The sequence below is a fragment of the Scomber japonicus genome, chromosome 17 (assembly GCF_027409825.1).
Source record: "Scomber japonicus isolate fScoJap1 chromosome 17, fScoJap1.pri, whole genome shotgun sequence".
Lineage (NCBI taxonomy): Eukaryota > Metazoa > Chordata > Actinopteri > Scombriformes > Scombridae > Scomber > Scomber japonicus.
Window position 1 is genome coordinate 7,914,290 of NC_070594.1, and position 13,977 is coordinate 7,928,266.

The window sequence follows — 13,977 nt, forward strand, 5'->3', positions numbered from 1 at the left end:
AAAAAAGGTGTAAAAAGCATTTCACCCATTTAGATTTGAATTGTGGAGCTAGGCTTCACAAACTGTTTCAAGATTTCTGTGTTCAGCATTTAGTGGGCGGGTTATGTATGCCCACAGCGTATGGTAGCAGAGAAAGAGACTGAGTTTTACACAACTTTGAAGACTAATTTCATATACTTGGCGATTTTTTCTAATCATTGAAGTTTGGCAAGGTGGTTAACAACACACTTTTCTGTGGTATGTCAAACTCAGAACTATATATATATATTAGGGCTGTCAAACGATATTTTTTTAATTGAGATTAATCACAGAATTTCCATAGTTAATCGCGATTAATTGTGTTTTGAATTGCGTGTTTAAAATCCTGTTATTTTACATTTCAAGGCAGTTTTAAGCCCATAATGTAAAGCATTTCTTATCAGAGTGTCTTAACTGGGAATCAATCACGGCTCTGCTGCGACTCCCACACTCCAAAATGGTCCTTTGGTGGAGCTGAGGCTCGCTTGGCTGCACCTGGGTGTTTAGCGTGGAGGTGCTAACTCAAACTCCACGTACTCCGGTGGTAAAAAAAATAATTAAACACTGACAGCCCCAACATATATATATTTATATTATGGCATGCCGTTCAGGAAATTAATATTTGAACGAAACTCTGAATATATTGAATGAACCTTTGAAAAAAAAAAAAAAATAAAAAAAAAAAAAAAAAAATATATATATATATATATATATATATATACACATATACACACATACACAATAAGCAATAATTAAAAAAATATTGTAGAAAATTCTGTTTGAAATTTTGCTGAATAATAGCACAATTGTCATGACATGCAGACTTTTTTATACTGTCCTCAATCATATCTGTATTAACCTTCAGACTGATTCATTTTGTGGTTGATGAATTCATCTCCGAAGTCGATGATTTTTCTCAGTGTGCTCAGGATTAGTGAGTCAACATCATCATTCAAATCGATTTCTTCAAAGTAGTTTTTCATGGGAAAGATGCAGTTCATTGGGATCCCCACATCTGCACTGAACTGCTCCATCTATATTAAAAGAATCACATCTCAAAGGTAACCCAGGGCTTTTGAGCTCACGGCACGATTCAAATCAGTTGGATATTGAATTAATTAAGCAAAGAGGATATTAGCCAGAAATAATCGATCCAGCATACATTTCAAACAAAATGGCTGGCAATTAATAATCTACTAACAGGTATTTTGTATGCATCCAAAGCCTGATATATCTTATTCCTCTTTTTGTAGGCCTTGTCCAGGTTGTACATTACTGCACATGCTCAGTGGCATGTGCCATAATAGGAATGTCTTTCCTGAGAATAAAAATCTCCAGGTTGTGAAATGCAGTACAACAAACTTGTAGCAGGACATGCTGCATAAGTTATAGCTCAGAACACCATTTGGCCAGAATCACCTTTGAACTGTGTGCAACAAAGAGGCCAGGTTTGTGAAATGGACTGATAAAAGCTCTCTCCAGAATAATAATTTAAAAAAAACACTATGAACACTCAACTAATAAATCAGAAAGGACAGGAGGTACATAAATGTGAAATAAGCCAGACCCCTTGGTATCTTCATCGGATGACAGTACTTATCGCAGACCACTATTGACTGTTACACATAGCAAAGAAAGGTGCAGATGAGAACTCACTTTCTAAACTATGACCCAGTTCTCCAAACTCATGTACTGTAGCTACCCCCTTTTCCTCCAAACTCCTGTCATAAATCACAATTTCTACATTCCACAGGTTTCTCTCTCTCTCTGTTGGTGAAATGTATTTCAGTGTCTAAATGCTTATGCCTATGACATTATGCAGGAATAATGTATATATTTTGAAATGCCTGAAAAATTGTTGAAAATCATACATTTAAGGGCAAATTGTGCACTTCCTGTTGTATTTAAGTCAGGGGTATTGGTGCATGATTTGTAGGTCTAGATAAGACAAACAATTGAGTTTTGATTTGATCTTTCTACGACATTCGTATCAGGCGTAGTGCCTGTTTTACTGTTTCTAGGTGGCGCTAGAGAGCACATTTTGGCACTTTGGGCATTAATTTTTCCATTTTATCAAATTTATGGCCAGGCCTGATGATTGTGGTAAATTTGGTCTGTTCTGGCACTCCCTGTGTGGGTAACTAGAACGTGGGAGAAGTTAAAATAAAGTAGTGGAGACTGGGGACGGTTGCAACAAGTCTTATTTCTCCAATCAGAAGCATGCTAGAGTGATGACACTCACACTGCACATGCTCAGTTAGACCCTTTGCCCACCATATTGAGCATCTGGTCCTGCTTTTATCATTTTAGAAGTTGTTTTGGAGGTATGAAAGTAGCTTTTTCCATGAGCTGTATTTTTGTCATAATGTCGTGACCTTTTGTATGAGTGAATCCAAACTTACCTAGTTTGAATCATTGTTTTGTTGACTATTCAGTGACATGGTTAGCATGTGTCAATGTCAGTGTGGCTGGCTAGCACATGATGTTTTGTCATGATTGATACCATGGGGACAGACCATATTATCTGAAAATGCAGGTAGTATTGAGATTGAAAAAACCTGTAGTAAACTGTTTGAAGCAACTGAACAGAAGCTGAATGATCTGTTAGAAAACCCCAGTGGAAAAATACTGAGGACTGAATTTCAAAACTGATGATGAATGAAAAAACTCAGCCCAGAATAAGGTCTGCCAAGATATAAATATACTGTAGAGTGGATAAAATAAATTAATATCATTCTTTTGTGGTTACATCATTTGACATTTTCAGGAGCACTCAGTCTTACTTTTGGTAAAAAAAAATGGTGCGAATGTCATGAATGACATTAAACCTACAAAAAAACAAAACCAAAAAAAAAAAATACATTTTAACAAATCTGATGCTGCTGTTAAAACTAAACTAACTAAACTTTCCCATCTTGCTAACCCTTATTTGTCACTGACCCATTTACCTGTATAGTCATCCACCTATAAAAATAGAATAATTCAGCTCTAATAACTTTATAACAAAACATCTCAACAGCTCTTTTCTCCATGTGTATCTCACTGACAGAGTAGAGTTTCTCTACATGTCCGAATACTGGGATTTGATTGGCTGATGTACAGTGGTCTGTGAGTTTCTGAGGGCTGCTCCACTTTTACCGTAAGAGCTGGAGAAGCTGCGTCTAAAATAGAAATGCTCGGACAAAATGTATCAATCCTCAATACTTGATCAGTTACAGGTCCGGGTCCCAGTAGGATGGCGTCTGGGTTTGGATCTGGACTGTGGGCCACCTATTAGTGACCTCTGGTCTAAATAATGCATTCTGTTTTCTGTGTCTCTGTTAAGTCATGATTACATGCCCTGAATTAAACCATGATGATGAATGCAATACTGTGTGGTAAAACTAGAAATTAAATCACTCATTTAGAAATAAGATCCTCGCCAATGAGATGTAGAGAAGAAAAAAAAGGGTAAACCCAATTGGCTGATGAGCTGTGACAAAATTCACTGTCTCTGGGTCCACCCAGTGGTCGTAAAATGATTAGCAAGAATCTGTTTGCTCCTGAGTCAAAACAACCAAAGAGCCCGGAGGAGTGTCAATGACGCTTTACACACCATAGACATAATAAAGAGTAGACGCCGCATTGGCTGCTGGGGCACAAGAAATGGGGCTGCCATCTTGAACTGGTCATCCTACCCGTAAACAAACCAAAGCAGCAAGATGCCTGAGCGCTGTGCGGCGTATCTATCTATATAGATATCTATCTATAAATAAAGTATTCATATATTGTTTCTTCATTTTTCAACGTATTAAAAAAGCTGAGTAGTACTTTTACTGCCACTATCTGCTTCTGCATCTCTATCATATATTAGTGTAAATATGTATCAGTGGTGAACCGTGGACCTGGACCTTCAATAAGACCACATGTATCAATAAAAAATTAAACATAGCAATACAAATAATAATATAATATGTTGTAGCCATTTAAAGCATTTAATCACACAATTTTATAATTTTTATTTGTTGCACACACATCAGTTATGTTTATATAATTTACCTGGTAGTTTGTGTTTTTTAGAAATTCATTGCGTCACCATAGCCATTGTATACACGTCACTGGGTGAGAACAATGTCGGACAGGTGGAGGTCAGTGGTAACCTACAGTTTTTGACCACACAACTATTATTTTACAACCTTTAAGACACAATTTCGTTGCTTGGAAGGTTTTTTCGTTAACTTTTGGAATTCGTTGTCATTTTAAAGTCAACCTTTTTTATAATTTTGTTTGCTTGGACAATAAACATCCGAAAAGAAGTACCTTGCAGTGAGTTTTGTTTGGAGGTGCGTTCAAAAGCCACAGACCGTCCCTGTCCACGGCATTAAGTCAAAAACTACGGATTCTGGACTGACTTTTTGGATCTATGATGGAGTGGATTGTTCGATGTTGGATGGATTTTTGTTGAATGGAGTTTTCGTTAGATCAAAGTTGAAACATTTTTTGAAAGGCTTATGGAAAAAAGATGGAGAGTCTTCCCGAAGCAAGTATGGAGAAAGAAATGGAACTATTGCAAAAAAATTAAAGCGCGCAGAGGAAGGCTAGGCGCCGCGACAAGAAAAAAGAACGAAATTATTAATATGGTTGAAAGAAACGAGGATAAAGATGTGGTAAAGAAAAATGTCGACTTGTTTCATGAACTTTTGGCGCATTTCAAGGAGTTGCAAATGGATGTGCAAAACCTGTTGGATGTGGAGGAAAAGGAAGCGGACCACACAGATTGGTATATACCCAAGATTAATAATTTTGAAAAATTTGTGGAGGAGACGGAGTCATGGATGTATAAGGAGGAGACGGAGACGGAGACGCTATGGGAGGACGGAGCTGCCGCTGGCTGTGGAGATATTCAGGAGAACGAAGACGGAGATGCGGGCGGTGATGGTGCCGGTAAAGCGGAGAGCGAGATCGGCCCCAGTGTTTCCGAAGCGTCGGCTGGGTCATCAAGCAGCGCTGAGAGCTCCAAGTCAGGCAGACTGACGGCAGCTTGTCTGGAGGCAGAGGCTGAACGGGCTGTGCTGCGCGCAAAGATTCAAGCCATGGAGCAAAAGCACGTATTGGATATGGAACAAGCCCAGTTAACAGCCAGGCAGGAAAAGCTGGCCTTGACTGCAGAACTGGCAGCGGCAGAAGCCAAAGCGAAGCTGCTAAGGCAGTCCCTCTCCAGGGAGGGCAGTCGCTGCTCAGCCACATTGGAACCATCTGCTGCTGAAGCATCTGGACTAAAGAAAGTGCGACGGACGGCAGACGCATTACGCAAAAGTAAGCCACCTCCAGTGAAAATTGAACCTGCTTATACTCCCAAGGGCCACGGTGCTCAAGTCCAGCTAAGTGCCCCTAGTAACGTTTTGGCAGATGTACTGAGAAGACAAAACGAAATAACTGAAATGCTAATAAAACAGCAGAGCGTGTCACTTTTGCCAAGTAGAGATATTCCCGTGTTTGATGGGGATCCACTTCAGTTTCGCTCCTTCATTAGAGCGTTTCAACAAGGCATAGACAGTAAAACTGATAACATGCAAGACCAACTTAACTATCTGGAGCAGTATACAGCTGGTCAACCAAGACAACTGGTGCGCAGCTGTTTGCATATGGAGCCAAGTAGCGGGTACAGAAGAGCCATGGAGCAGCTTGAATGGCATTTTGGTAATAAAATGAAGATCTCAGCAGCATTCATGAGCAAAGCATTGAGTTGGTGTGCTATAAGAGCAGAAGACGGAGCTGCTTTGAGGTCATACTTACTTTTTCTGCAAAGCTGCTACAACACTATGTCTGAGATAAACTATGAAGATGAGCTGGAAAATGCCTCAAACATGAGAATAATTGTGTCAAAATTACCATTTAAGCTGCGTGATAACTGGAGAATGACTGTTTGTGATATTCAGGAAGCTGAGAGCAGAAGAGCAAGCTTTAAAGATCTCCTCCACTTCATGGAAAGAAAAACACGTGCAGTGCTTGACCCCGTGTTTGGTGAGGCAAATATACCAATGGCTTTCGAAAAAAGGGCCAAACCTAAAGTGCAGCACAAAGACATGAGGGGGAGCAGTTTTGCCACTGCTGTGACTACCATCCCTGAACCGGCTAAAATTAAAATGGAGATGGGACAAAAACAAAAATGGAGCAATACATGCATGTTTTGTGGAAAAGACCATAAGCTTGAAAATTGTGGAGCACTCAAGCACAAGCCCAACATGAAAAAAGTGGAATTTCTGAAAGCCAATGGATTATGCTTTGGATGTCTGGAACAGGGGCACATCAGCAAGGTCTGTAAAAAACGCATGTCATGTCATATTTGCCACAAAATGCACCCCACCATTTTGCACATAAGCCCAAAAGAAGCCCAACGGGGATGCTCAGATAACACTCATCTTTCACAAGCATCAATGTCTAGTGCTTTGGTCTCACTGAATGCTAATGAAGTTATGGGGGCCGGCACAAAAAGGTGTGCGCTTGCAATAGTACCAGTAAAGATTAAGCTGGAAAAAGGAACCAAAGTGGTGCAAACATATGCATTTCTGGATGGAGGGAGCTTGGCAACGTTCTGCACAGAGGCACTGATGCATCAGTTAAACACAGATGGAAAGAAGCAAGTCATTTTGCTCAAAACCATGGGGCAAACCAAGCCAGTTTCAAGTCACAAAATATGTGGATTGGAGGTTGCTGCTATTAAAGGTGATGCATTCATTAAATTGCCAGATGTTTATATGCACAAATCCATTCCAGTTGCCAAAGAAAACATTCCCAAAATGGAGGACATTAGGAAGTGGCCATATCTTGAGGAAGTGGATTTGACCCCCATTAATGCTGGCATTGGGCTGTTAATAGGAGTCAACGCCCCCAGAGCCATGGAACCCTGGAAGGTGATCAGTGGCCAAGGCAGTGGGCCTTATGCGGTGAAAACCGTACTTGGATGGGTCATTAACGGGCCACTCAGCGACGATGGAAATGATGGATCCCTGCGGTGTAATAGGGTATCCATCGAGGAGCTGCTGGTTCAACAGTACAACCAAGACTTCGTTGAACAGCACTGTGAAGACAAAAAGGAAATGTCTGTTGAAGACCTTGAGTTCATGAATATAGTATCAAGCTCTGCTGTGCTGGAGAATGGACATTACAGCCTGAAGCTGCCTTTTCGTAAGGCCAATGTGAGACTTCCATACAACAAAGCTGTAGCCCAGCAGAGAGCACATCACCTTCTAAAAAAATTCAAGAGAAACGACACATTATTTGGTGAGTACAAAGAGTTCATGAAGGATGTCTTTGTTAAGAATTATGCAGAAATTGTGCCAGAGGAGGAGTTGGAGCATGAAAGTGGAAAGGTGTGGTTTATACCGCATCATGGGGTCTATCACCCACGCAAAAAAACCCTGCGTGTGGTGTTTGATTGTGCTTCAACTTATTGCGGAACATCACTGAACAAAGAGCTCCTGCAGGGACCTAATTTAACTAACACACTGTTGGGCGTACTGATCCGTTTTCGCCAGGGCCCTGTAGCCTTCATGGCTGACATAGAAGGAATGTTCCATCAAGTAAGAGTGGACAAAGAAGATGTCAACTTCCTGCGCTTCCTCTGGTGGCCGAATGGGGACATTACAAAAGAGCTGCAAGAGCACAGAATGTTAGTTCACATCTTTGGAGCGGTGTCTTCTCCCAGCTGCGCTTCATTCGCCTTGCTGAAAACAGCTGACGACAACCAACATGACTTCCCAACTGAGGTAATAAACACCGTTCGTCAGAATTTCTACGTGGATGATTGTTTAAAGTCGGTCAACACAGTGGAGCAGGCAATATCTCTGTATCAACATCTAACAGACCTGTGTGCCAAAGGTGGATTTAAACTCAATAAGTGGGTGAGTAACCATCGCACAGTCCTGGCAGGCATTCCTGAAGAGCGAAAAGCTAAAAATGTAAAAACACTTGACCTTGACAGAGACCAGCTCCCTATGGAAAGAGCACTTGGAGCTCAGTGGAACGTGCAGCAGGATGCATTCACATTCAGTATAGAGGTAAAACCCCACGCAGTGACCAGACGTGGCATTCTGTCAGTAGTTAGTTCAATGTACGACCCCTTAGGTTTTATGGCACCTGTTATCCTGCCCGCCAAGCAAATCCTGCAAGGCCTGTGCATAACAAAGCTGGGGTGGGATGATCAAATCCCGCAGGAAATGGCTCAGAGGTGGCAAAAATGGTTGGACGAGTTTGCCCTCCTGAATACATTCAGCATCCACAGGTGCTTTACTCCGAAGGACTTTGGTGAAGTGACAGCAGCACAGCTGCATCACTTCTGTGATGCCAGCGAGGCAGGATACGGTTGGGTGTCTTACCTCCGGCTGTTAAACACCAACCAAGATGTGAACGTTGCCTTTGTTATGGGAAAGGCCAGAGTGGCACCACTAAAGCAAACCACTATACCCAGGCTGGAGCTTGCAGCTGCAGTCTTAGCTGTTCGCATGGACAAAATGTTGAAAACAGAGCTGGACATGAACTTGGATGAGTCTGTCTTCTGGTCGGACAGCATGACGGTTCTGCAGTACATTTCCAGCAAAACAAAAAGATTCAAAACATATGTGGCTAACAGGATTTCCATCATTCAGGAGCTGTCAAAGGTGAAGCAGTGGCGGCACATTAGCTCCAAACTAAACCCAGCGGACGCTGCATCACATGGGATAAAGGCAGATGTTTTCCTCAGTTCTAAAGAATGGATCAATGGACCGCAATTTCTGTTCAAACCCCACACACACTGGCCAGAAAGGAACAGCGCGTTAAAAATGGAAAAAGTGCCTGATGATGACCCGGAAGTAAAAGGTGAAATCCATGTTTGTGCTGCAGTAATAGAGCAAAAAGAGTGTCAGACAAGTAAGCTTCTTAACTACTTTTCACAGTGGAATGACCTTAGAAGAGCTGTGGCATGGATCTTAAAGCTGAAAGAGTTGCTCCTCCTGCAGAAAGACCGGAAAAAGAACACAACCCCCGATTCCCAGGGTCAAGGGCAAAGGTCAAAGCGTAAGGTAAAGTAAGACACCATAAGACTCTCTGTAAGTGACCTGAATAAGGCAGAAAAGGCGATTTTCTGCTTTGTGCAGAAACAGGTCTATCCAGAGGAACTCGCAGACCTGCAAACAGGCATGTTAAAAAAAACAAGCCATCTGTTTAAGCTTGACCCTCAGATTGTGGATGGAGTTTTAAAGGGTTGGTGGTAGGCTGCACCGGTCTGCACTCCCTGAAGAGGCAAAACACCCAGTAATTCTACCCAAGTCCAGCCACATCTCAACACTGATACTACGCCACATTCATCAGATGGTTGGTCACAGCGGCAGAAACCACATGCTATCAACCCTTCGGCGTCGCTACTGGATACCGCATGCCAACTCTGCAGCCAGAGTGATCATAAGAAGTTGCATAGTGTGCAAGCGACAGCGACCAGGTGAGCAAAAAATGTCAGATCTCCCTGCCGACAGAGTCACCTCAGATCTTCCGCCGTTCACTGATGTTGGCATCGATTACTTTGGGCCAATAGAGGTAAAGAGGGGCCGGCAGACTGTAAAAAGATATGGTGTCATATTTACATGCTTAACATCTCGTGCAGTTCACCTAGAAGTGGCACACACTCTGGACACCGATTCCTGTATAAACGCCATCAGGAGGTTTGTGTGCCATAGAGGTCAAGTCCGGAGATTAAGGTCAGACAACGGAACAAACTTTGTCAGTGCCAACCGGGAGCTAAAGCAAGCTATTAAGGAGCTCAGTCAGGATAAGTTTCACAAAACTCTTGTGCATGATGGAATTGAGTGGTGCTTCAACCCCCCGTACGGAGCTCATCATGGAGGAGTGTGGGAACGACTAATTCAGCACGTCAAAAGAGTTCTGTGCACAGTGGTAAGACAGCAGGTGCTGGACGACGAAGCCCTAAGCACTGTTCTGTGTGAGATAGAGGCCATTTTGAATGACCGCCCCATTACACCTTCCACAGATGACCCAAATGACTTAGAGGCTCTTACACCAAACCATCTCCTACAGCTAAAAGCAAAACCACTGCTGCCACCTGGATTATTCCAAAAGGAGGATCTTTACACCCGCAGGCGCTGGAGACAGGTGCAATATATTGCAGGCTTATTTTGGAAAAGGTGGGTGAAAGAATATCTCCTATTGATGCAAGCACGGCAAAAGTGGAGCAGAATGAAAAGAAGCTTTGCAGTTGGAGACTTGGTACTTGTTATGGATGACTCTGCACCCAGGAATTCATGGCAATTGGGACGGATCACAGAAGCCATGGCGGACTCCAAGGGACATGTTCGGCGTGTTCGCCTCAAGACTCAAACATCAGAGTTGGAACGGCCCATCACCAAGCTGTGCCTTCTACAGGAAGAAGCGTAGCTGCCACGATTCCTGCTGTCAGAGATGGGATCTCTGACTTTACACATACACTGACTACACACTCCATAAAGCATACATTCAATACACTTTTCATATATGCAATACATTTCCTCATAACGCACATAACCTTGCACACAATGCATGTTATGCATCTCTTTCCTTTTAGGTTACTCCTGGCGAAGAAGAATGAAGATTATTAGTTCAATTCACAAGAACACAAAGAACATTGTCGATTAATTATGGAACATAACTAATGATTAACTGGCATTTGTTGTGCTAATTAGATACAGTATAGATTGAGTAATATTTAGTGGTTGGTACTTTTCTGCTATGGCTACACTTGCTTAATTTGTAATTAATTGTTAAACAATAATTAGGGGCCGGAAATGTTGTAGCCATTTAAAGCATTTAATCACACAATTTTATAATTTTTATTTGTTGCACACACATCAGTTATGTTTATATAATTTACCTGGTAGTTTGTGTTTTTTAGAAATTCATTGCGTCACCATAGCCATTGTATACACGTCACTGGGTGAGAACAATGTCGGACAGGTGGAGGTCAGTGGTAACCTACAGTTTTTGACCACACAACTATTATTTTACAACCTTTAAGACACAATTTCGTTGCTTGGAAGGTTTTTTCGTTAACTTTTGGAATTCGTTATCATTTTAAAGTCAACCTTTTTTATAATTTTGTTTGCTTGGACAATAAACATCCGAAAAGAAGTACCTTGCAGTGAGTTTTGTTTGGAGGTGCGTTCAAAAGCCACAGACCGTCCCTGTCCATGGCATTATATGCCGTAACATAATAAAGTGCTGTCACATGGATGTTCAGCATTAAAGATTTCTTTGCCCTAACTGGCTTCACGACACACAAAGGTGATTCCGGAAAAAAAGTCATTCAAAGCTGGCTATCATGACATCACTTATTTAAAAAAACTAATTGAAACAAACAAATTACACATTCACTTACTTCACATCTTTAGCTGGAATAAATGTAAAATGTCTAGAATAATCATTAGCTACTGTTCAATGACTAAAGATCCAAAAATGTTTTGTATTTGCTTGAACTTTGACATAATTGTAAATATTTCTGCCAAAAGTATAAAACAAACACCTCTTGAGGTGAAATGGGAAAAGGCACAAGCTCTTTGGAAGTTATGCTCATTACTGCTCCATGGAATAAATTGCAGCTCATTGTCATGTCACTACAATCAGAAAAATGTATCTACACAAAATTCAGGAAGTCTGCTTTGCTGGAAGGACTGCATAATTTATTTTTATTACAAAATGTGGCTCATAACATATATGTAACATTCCAACTACATTCAGTTTATACTGCTCATCCAGCTCTGTCCGATCATCAGCACACCTCTGTCCCCTGACACTGAAACACGCCGCTCCCTCACTCTCGCTCGCCCACTTACTCACTCCGCTTGCTTACTGTTAGCCGCTAGAATGACTGGTCGCTTATATATGTTGTCTGCTAGGTATTCGCAAATACCCGGGAGATGTCGTATATGGTCCCGCCCACACCTCAATGAAATCTGATTGGCTAATTGGTATTGTTTGGTATTGCTATTGGTATTGTGTATCATCAGTGTTGGGAGGGTTACTTTTAAAATGTATTCCCCTACAGATTACTGATTACATGTCCTAAAATGTAATCTGTAATGTATTCCCTTGGATTACTCAAGTAAAGTAATGTATTCTAAATACTTTTAGATTATTTTTAGCTTACTTCAAAATATTATAAAATATTATTTCATATGTAACGTGACGTTTTTACAATGGGAAGTTTGTTTGGATTTTTCTTTGATGGTTTATTCCACGAGTCACAGTGTCATATGACTATATTTGTGCTTGTTTAACTGCCCTGAGGTTTAATTGAATTTATGGGGGGCGCTGTTGCCCCTGCCGGCAGGGGCTCTCGGGCTGAAGAGGTTAATAGTTGCCGGGTTAATTTCTCCGTTGTTGTGTCAGTCCCCACTCCCCACACAATGGTTATAATTTACATCACCCGACCCACTAGCTAACGCTAATTAGCCAACTTAACTCAAGATGCTTCTTCAAATTAGACGTGGAGTCTCGATGCTGAAAGCAGCTTCTTGCACTGCACTTTGATGTTGCGACCTTCTTAACCAGGTGTGTAGGTAAAATGTCCTCTGTATTTCCATGCCAAAAAGGCATTTTTGTCCTCCTCTTGGTCGTTCATGTCATTCTCCGCAATTGTCATTGATTTGTGGCGTATTTGTGCATGCATAATGCCACCTGCATCTGCACAGTGCAACCTGCATGGTGCAGTAAAGTAATCAGTAATCTATTTTAAGAAAGTAAACTGTAACTGTAATGGAATACAGTTACTTGTATTTTTGTATTTTAAATACGCAACGCCGTTTCATGTAATCCGTTACTCCCCAACCCTGTGTATCATTGATGGTAAAAATTAATTTTTACTTTTTACTTTTGTACTTAAGTACATTTCAGAGCCTGTACTTTCTTACTTTTACTTGAGTAAAGGAGTTGAATCAGTACTTCTACTTTTACCAGTGTCGTTTTCTATACAAGTACCTGTACTTCTGCCCTTTGTAACAAGTGCTTATTAATAACATCACAAATTGCTACAAACTAGTGAAGCCATAAACAAAATCGCGTTGCCACACAAACTAAGTGGTGTCTGCCTTATGGCATTTCCACACCAAGAACTATAACTATAACGGTACTTATGAATATATGGTTTTAAAAATCGTTCCAACTCAAGTTGGATGGTGGAGTCTACACCACAACTATAACAATATCATTGGGATCAACTGGCATCAAAAGAGATTTGATGAACAATAAAAACACAGCCAATGAAAATTCTTCCTATAAACCATACAGCACGACAAAATGTGCGTCCAGTCTGACATTTGCAGTAAAACTTCAAAACCTGCAAATATCATCTTAATTTTGGAAACTGACTGATGACTTTATTTATTTATATATTTTAATGCAGCTTTCCTCCTCTCTGACCACGGATTGTAGCAGGATGACACCCAGAGGTGATTTCTTTAGATTTTACGGCCACACTCACAACGTGTTATTGCCACAGCTGTGCACTTTTACAAACCACACTTCAACATCTGGTGCTGTCGGTCCATCAGTTTGATCTGTAAATACTCAAACATCACAGCAACTAGTGTTTGAAATACTTCTGATCAACACACTGAATAACAACCTTTATGGTTTTCTTTTATTTCTCTCTACAACATACAGCAGTAACAGGTCATAAATATCTAATTTCATTAGCTGCCAACTAGGCATGGGCCGGTATGAGATTCTGGCGGTATGATAACCATAAGCAAAAATATCATGGTTTCACGGTATGGTGGTATTGTGATTACAGCTCTAAAATGTTCCTAAAAAGAAGAAAAATAAAGACAGACATGTTAATTTAACTTGAACCTGTAATGAAAGTGTGAGGGGTCGTGATACTCTACGCTGCAGCTGCACCACCTGAGGGATTTCTGACCTGCACTTCCTGTCTTTGACCAGACAAATATAGGCTCA

At 41.1% G+C, this 13,977-nt stretch overlaps 1 protein-coding gene across 1 annotated transcript in view; it reads right to left on the bottom strand.

The window, feature by feature from the left end:
* Positions 1-872: 872 nt before the first annotated feature.
* LOC128377517 (interferon-induced protein 44-like) overlaps positions 873-13,977 on the bottom strand; it is a 20,963-nt gene continuing 7,858 nt past the window's right edge. Inside the window, exon 8 of the mRNA XM_053337470.1 lies at positions 873-1,052. Coding sequence (XP_053193445.1) covers positions 873-1,052 — 180 coding nt within the window. The remainder of the gene's footprint in view (positions 1,053-13,977) is intronic.